At 35.4% G+C, this 7,944-nt stretch overlaps 1 protein-coding gene across 1 annotated transcript; it reads left to right on the top strand.

Annotated features, from left to right (window-relative positions):
• The first annotated feature begins 1,051 nt into the window (after window positions 1-1,051).
• LOC108998143 (E3 ubiquitin ligase BIG BROTHER-related-like) lies at window positions 1,052-7,600 on the top strand. The gene is made up of 7 exons (XM_018974610.2): window positions 1,052-1,489; window positions 2,473-2,809; window positions 2,913-2,953; window positions 4,006-4,047; window positions 4,191-4,312; window positions 4,388-4,496; window positions 7,291-7,600. Exons 1-7 carry the CDS (start codon window positions 1,244-1,246, stop codon window positions 7,336-7,338), a joined length of 945 nt encoding a protein of 314 aa, XP_018830155.1. The 5' UTR covers window positions 1,052-1,243; the 3' UTR covers window positions 7,339-7,600.
• The last annotated feature ends 344 nt before the right edge of the window (window positions 7,601-7,944 follow it).

The following is a 7,944-nucleotide window of genomic DNA, read 5'->3' as shown; positions in this document are numbered from 1 at the left end:
CTTTATTAAATTAGAAATTTAGAGTATACGTGTGTCACGTCCATACCGATTACATGTTATTAGAAAAAAAAAATGAAAGAAAATGACAAGTATGTAAGTCGCGATCCAACCCCTCTCGGGACGGGGTTGTGACAGATATAGTAATATAGTATTAGTATAACTATTAATACACACTATATAGTATTAGTATAATTATTAATATAATAGATTATAGTTATATAAGATTTTAAAATTTAATATTATATTAATTAATAATTTATCATATAATACAAAACTATTTTATATATAATTATATATTATATATAAAAATTATATACAATATAAAAAATTATAATATATATGAACCGGTTCGGTTCAGTTCGATTTGGTTTTAAAAAAAGAAAAGTTAGAATTTGGTCCATTTTGACCGGTTTTAAGAAAAATAAAATCGATACCGGACCTAATCAAACTCCATATCGGACCCAACCTACTGGTTCGGTCCGGTCCAGTTCACCGGTTTTTTCTTACACCCCTAGATACTATAGGATTAATAGCATATTTTACATGTTATAAACTTATATGCATATATTTAATTTATTAATTTTTTACACTTTAAATTAGTGTTGAGCTGGGATATACATTAACCCTTAAACATTGTCTCGTGTCTCCGACTCATAAATTAATATTATTATCAACTCTTTTTATAAAAAATAATATTAGTAAAGGAGAAATATTTAAAATACTTTATTAAAATAATTACAAACTGATAAAATTCATAATACTTTAAAATAAGTATAAGATATATATAAATAAAGTCAAGAATTTCGCTTTTATAAAAATCTAGTTTTAATCCTAACGCTTGTGCAACTAAAAAATCTTTCTTTTTTTAAAAATTTTTAAATTTATCTCATTTTATCTAATTATTATAATTTTTTTAAATTTTAATAGAAAATAAAATAATCAATTCAATTTTTTTAAATTATAAAATAAAAATAATATTAAAAAATATATCTAATAATTTATTTAATTTTAAATTTTAAATTTTAAATTCACCTCATCTTTATCTCTTCATTTGTTGCGGAACGAAAGACTTCTCCCGTTAAGAACTTTTTAAAATCAACCCAAAATATTTTCAAACTGCGGAAGAAACCCACCTCCCCTCTCCCACACATATATTCCGGAATACTTCATTGGATCTCTGATTCGTAGTATCCTTCTCTTCTTATCTGTTGAGTTCTCTCTCTCTCTCTTCTCTGGTTCCTTCATGGAAAGCAAGAACAACGTAGACAGCGGTGCCAAAGTTGGTTCCGAAGGTGCCAAGCCAAATCTTACCAACCATCATGAAGACCCTAATTATGCGCATGTTGAGGAACAAGAACAAGAAGTAGAGGTAGGCGGATCAGACATCGAGCAGGCTCCTCAGCCGCCGCGTCAGCCCCCTAGAACCCCCTTTACTAATCTAAGTCAGGTCGAGGCTGACCTCGCTCTCGCACGTACCCTTCAGGAACAGGTGCTTTTCTTCCCTCTATATTGTTTTGTTTTATTTTTCTGAATTTCACACTTTAGGGTTTCTTGTGCAATTGTGCTTAACGAAACGATTTTTCTTTTTGGCGTAAAATAAAGTAGTTGGTTGTCTTGTAATTTGTAATGGCATTATTAAACTCTGATTTTGGAGCTGAAATTTTAGTATCGGTTAGTTTGTTTGGGACGCACAGGATAGGGGTATTAAATTGAGACCAGTGCTGTCGGTTGGGGAATACATGGCTTGGTATATGTTTTCTTAGTTGGTTTTCTTCATTTAAGAAATTAGATAATTGCTGAAGACGTAATAAATTATAGTCTACTCCTTTTTTTATTATTATTTACATCGGTTTCATGGTTTTTGGTGCCAATCAATCCCAACTTGGAGATGATTGGTGTTTGAATTTGTTGTCAATTTTTGGGTATGGTTGGAGGAATGGTATGTCAACACTTTGTGTTTTACTTTATTGAAAAGGCAATCCAGTTCTTGTTCTCGGACACCCAGTGCCAATTTAAAAAAAAAAAAAAACCAATCCAATCCAGTTGTTTAACCCTAATGCAACTAATGCGCTCTCAGCACACAAATCTAGGGCTAATATCCTATCTCACAGTTAATTACTTGTCTCTCCAACCCCTAGGTGTTGGCTCGAGTGGTAAGGGTCTTGGTCTTGGTGGTATGCTCCCCCAGGTCTAAGTTTTGAATCCTTGGGTAGCACAAACAATTTCTAGAGGTCATGTCTCATTGGTGAAAAGCCGACGATTATTTGATCTGTCTGGTGTGGGAGCATTATGCAGGTCTGGGGTTAAACTGGTAAAATAGATATTGTGTTTGCATGGTCAGGGTTCCTCATCATAAAAATGAAACTGACTTGTCTCTCCAATTTCTTACTGATCTGTGAGTAGTCACAATAATTTTTGATGTTCTACTTGATGCTTGTGATTTCAATGGTGTTAATTTGCATTATGGACTAGGAAAGGGCATACATGATGCTCCAAATGAACAATGAAGGGAGTGATTATGGAAGTTGGGAAGGTGGAAGCTATGCGTATGATGACGAGGACGATTTTGATGATCCCCATGAGGACACTGATGGGGACGATGAGGAGGGATATGATGGAACCAACCTTGATGATGATGAGGATGCTTTCGATGTGCATGCTCATGATGAGGCTCAAGAGGAAAACAACCCCCGTGTTGAATTCGATCCAGCTGTCTATGTAAGTGACGAGGCCTATGCAAGAGCCCTACAGTATGCTGAAGACATAGAAGTGGCTGCTAGACTGTTTGTGCTTGCAGGGTTAAATGATAGTAAGTGTTCATGGCTATTCTAGTACTCTTGTTATATATTTCTTTCTGAAGTTCTTACTGTTTTGCAATGGTTAGGTCTTCTAATAACTGTCCACTATTGCAGGGGAAGCTGAGGACATAGAGGATCATGGTGGTTACTCTCAGGTATCTCTCTCTGACAATAGAAGTGGAAGAGGCAAGACTTTTTTAAAATACGCTGCAAGCACCGATGTTGGTAAAAAGCATGCTATGTGCAAAGCAAAAAACACTGGGGACTGATTTTGCATTTAACCCTTAAATATATATATATTTTTTTATGTTGGGGAACCTCTCCAAGGCAGGGCCCTTCGGACCCACCCTTGCAGAGTAAACCCCGGTCTCGTGCACCACACCCTCAAAAGTTTTCTTATATGAAACTGGTTAAATCGCTAGCTTTTCACCATGGGGTGTGACGCCAAAGGATTGTTTGCACCCATGAGGTGTTGAACCTTAGACCTTGAAGGGAGTGATACCCCCAAGACCAAGGCCTTCATCACTTTGGCCAACCCCTTGGGGTTAACCCTTAAATAATTTATACGTAGTTAGAACTCTAAAGGATCAAGGAACCCTGACTTGTTTGTTGAATGTAGCGAGTTTAGATATGCTCTTCAGCTTCTTGCTATGCTAGTAGTTTTCATATTACAAGGTTGCTAATTATCTTTTTTCTTTAAGTCTCTATACATGCATCCAGTCATGCTTTTGATTTACTTCATTGTGTGTTTGCTCTAGGATATCCTATAGCTTAAATTTACCACTTTTTAATAGCAAAATTTGTTTGATATTGATGAGATGAGTGGCTTTTGAATTGTTTGAGATGATGAAATTCATTGGATTTTCTTTAAGAAAAGGTCTTGTACAACACTCTGTGAGGCCTCACTTTCTTTTATGGTTGATCTGAAAATTCACTCTAACCTTAGATTATCTTGCTATTTGTGATCTTTTGTTATTTTTTCTCATTGTAGTACAGATCAATTCTTTTGCCTCACTGTACTCTCTTCAGAGTCTTTTTTTTTTTTATTATTAATTTTAGAAAGTACCATTTAGTTTTATCCATAGTATGTTGAAATTAAGGTTTCAGTCCTGGTTTTCCGTGCCTTCTGTTAGTTAAAATAGTATGTTGGTGTTCATCTTTTTGCAATGAGACTGGTGCTCATGTCAGCTTACCTACACTTTTGCAGGACCCGTGGGAGGAGGTTGACCCCGACGAGCTTTCCTATGAGGTAAACAGGGTTTTGATCCTACTGCCTTGGTGGACCTTTTTTTTCTTTCTTTTTTTTGCCCTGCCACCTGGCCCCCAGCGGTTGGGGGGGGGGGGGGGGGGGTTTCTCTTGTTTCTTCGATTAACATATGATTTAATATTCAGGAATTGATTGCGCTTGGTGAAGTAGTTGGAACTGAGAGTAGAGGGCTTTCAGCTGATACAATTGCGTCTTTGCCTTCAGTAAAGTACAAATCAGGAAGCAGTCAGAATGGAAACAATGATTCGTACGCCCACTAAAAACCATTTTTAAAGGTTGTATAATATTTTTGCTGTGATTAATTTTTGTGCTCATGTTTCAGGTGTGTCATTTGTCGGTTGGACTATGAGGATGGTGAAACATTGACAGTGCTTTCTTGCAAACATTCTTACCATTCTGAATGCATAGGCGATTGGTTGAAAATAAACAAGGTATGTTCATGTACTTTGATATTTGTACTGCCCACGAAGACAATTATAGTTTTCAATGGACACTTCTGGGTAATCTCTTATTTTTAGTATTTATTCTCTTGAAAACCATAACTGCTTATTTTCTCTTTATGTGTGTGCATGTGTATATACATAGAATTTACAGAACTCGATTCACTGTTCTTGCTTTGTACTTTATATTTGAAGCACTTTTTTAGATTTGCAAGTTGGCTGCTCCCTGCATCTTTCTAGTTGTTTACCATTCAAAGGTTATCATTTCCACATGAAAATTATGTTTTCCAAGTCAAGGGAATATAAATATTTTTTAACATTAGTTATTGCTTGGAATATGCTGGTACTGCAGTGAGGTAATGAAAATGAAATCCTATGTGGTGGGGCAGCTGAAGATTTTGAACAAGAGTAATACTAGATACAGCCCTAGGGTGTGCAATCCTCGTCCACTCATTTTGGAAAAAAAGTGGGGCCTACCATTAAAAAGTGAGTTTTTCATGTGGGTCCCAGATTTACGCACTTTTTTCAAAGGGAGTACGTAGGGCTTGTACATCCTAAGACTGTAGAAATCATTTCCCTTTGAACAAAAGGCTAAAGAAGATTGGGATGCCATTGGAAATCACGGAGACGGAGCCATCAACACTTTTTAACATGAAACAAATAAACGCATCCAAGCCTTATGCTTGATTTCTCTTGGAGTAACCTATCTATGAACACATCGCTAAGTCCCACATTGAGTGAGTAAAGTATATAATAGATGCGAGTATGATAAAGGTGCATTCAGTACTACATCCCACATTGGTTCCTTACTAGGCGGAACTGGGTTTTATAATTATCCTAAGGAGCTCCAATTGTAACCTTGAAAATTCTTTTTGTAGTATTAGTCTGTTGTGGCTTTACACTTGTTGATATCACAGCAAAGATATAAGGCCTTAAAATTCCTAAAACTATCTCCAATTACATTGCAAATTCTTTTTGTAGTATTAGTCTGTTGTGGCTTTACACTTGTTGATATCACAGCAAAGATATAAGGCCTTAAAATTCCTAACACTATCTCCAATTACATTGCAAATTAATGTGAACAGAGTAATAATCTGCTTGAAGGTCTCTCTCTCTCTAATTTTTCTTCCATGTTTGCCCGCCCTGTGCACTTGAACAGAACAGTAGTCTTGCTAACCGTCAAGTTTAAATTCAAGATTTGAAGAAAGTAAATAAGAAACCATATGTGGAAAAGAGGAAAAACAAAGTGCAACTAGTCATAAATTTCAAAAAACTAAGTCACCATTTAATGTTTGGATGTTGCATTGCTCTCAGTTAGTTATGTAAATCTTGGACTCTTTTGAACTTTGTATACAACAATTTAATTTGCTGCTTTTGGTTCCACATTATGCATAAGTTTTGCATCTGCCATGATGCATATCTAGAGATTGACTTTTAGTTTAGTTTTGTTTATTTTTAACTCCTAAGTTAGTGAAATTTTCTGATCTACTTCTTGTGTATATCATATATACATTGAGCCAGTACAAAGTCAAGGCAGGACTGGCTGAAAGGAGAGCCTTCTGGCTACGTTTGCTGCATCCTGAAAACTAGGTGGCCTGCCATTCTTTTGTTGTATAGTATTTGGGGTCTTTATTCTGCAGTATGTCATATGTCATCAATACGAAAAATTGCCTCATTGGAGGTAACTTAGCCCACTCATCTAGTGCACTAGGATTGTTAGGTGTCATTAATCTCCTCATAGTTAAGCTAATACAGCATTTTCACATAGGAATCTCACAGATGTGGGTTCAACATGGCCGCACGTAAACTAGAGGGGTGTGGAAATAAGAATTATGAGTGTCAAAATCATTTACCTTTCCCTTAACATAGAAGCTCCCCTCAGCAACTCAGGTTGCAATGGAATGTTTAATTGCCTCTTTGGCAGGTCAATGCTATTGGATGGATTTTCTAAATATGCCATGTTGGTTTATTTTTCTTTTCTATATCAACTGACATCCATCCATGACTTATAGATGATTGTAAGGCCATATTCATCGTGTGTGTGTCGAAATCATTTCCCTTACCCTTAACATAGAAGCTCACCCTAGCAACTCAGGTTGCAATGGAATGTTTAATTGCCTCGTCTTTGGCAGGTCGACGCTAATGGATGGATTTTCTAAATGTCATTTTGGTTTATTTTTCTTTTCTGTATCTACTGACATCCGTCCATGACTTATAGATGATTGTAAGGCCACCTTTATCATGTGTGTGTGTGAAGAATCTCTTGAAAATGATGGCATTGATCGGGAAAAGCAAAGTATTGCAATAAGAATAATTTTACAGTGTAATTGCTGAAAAGCAAAGTATTGCAATAAGAATAATTTTATAGTGTAATTGCTCCCGAAGTGTTACTTACCTTTAAGAAGGTATCGGAGGGTGAGGTTGTGAATTCAACATCCAGTACTGCCAATTAAGAGAAGAAAATTCAGTTTATAGAATGTAGAGGCTATTTACTCCTTTGAGTTAATTGATTTTCCATTGAAGTAAGTACTCTTGATTCCTAGTGCGTAGCACTATTCTGAACATGTGCTCTCTCTCTCTCTCTCGCTACCGTCATATTGAAGTTTTGTGCAATAAGTCTTGATATCTTAATATAATTTCGACTATCACTTCTATGTGGCCTAAATGAATGATCTAAGTGCAACAACTGTGTGTCTGCTACACTATGACTTGCTCTTTGAACACTTGTTATAAAAAAAATAAAAAGTTAAGAAGAAAAAAATTATGAATCTCCCTGTGATTGCAGGTCTGCCCTGTTTGCAATGCTGATGTTTCAATTTCCGGCAACAGCTAGTGGAAGGCAAGAATATTAACAACAGTTGGCACACAGCTTTGGGTCAGTTCTCTCGTGTACTGGAGGGAACACAAATGTGCCTGGTTGTCTCCATGCTTAATGAGAATAGTTTTATATATTTATCAGATCTGGCCTCTCTCTTTGGTGAATTGACAAGCATGTTAGCCGAGATTTTTACTATTTTTTAATTTTTATTGTATCTTTAAGATTACCTCTCATTGAAGATGGCTTAGTTATACAAATGGGTAAACTGTTTGCATTGCTTGTGGCTTTTACGCTTCCACCAACTCGTACTAACTTCACTCAAAGTTTGGTTTGTTTAGTAAATGAATTAAGTTTAAATCAAAGTCTAGGCAAACTTGTACAAATTTGACTTGAGTTGGTAAATTTAAGTTCATATAGATTTTTACAATTTCATATATATTTTTTAATTTTTTATAATACTATTCTAGCTTTAAAATTATAACTTGGGTATGTACAATGATTTGATGGATGCCATTTGAATTCTTTGAATACAAGACCCGAATGTATACATGCATGAAAGTATATATAAGCTATATTATTTAAAAGTTGTCTAATAAAATTTGAAGATAAAGTTATAATATA

Source organism: Juglans regia, chromosome 16, assembly GCF_001411555.2.
Source record: "Juglans regia cultivar Chandler chromosome 16, Walnut 2.0, whole genome shotgun sequence".
NCBI lineage: Eukaryota > Viridiplantae > Streptophyta > Magnoliopsida > Fagales > Juglandaceae > Juglans > Juglans regia.
This window is presented reverse-complemented; position numbering and strand designations above follow the sequence as displayed.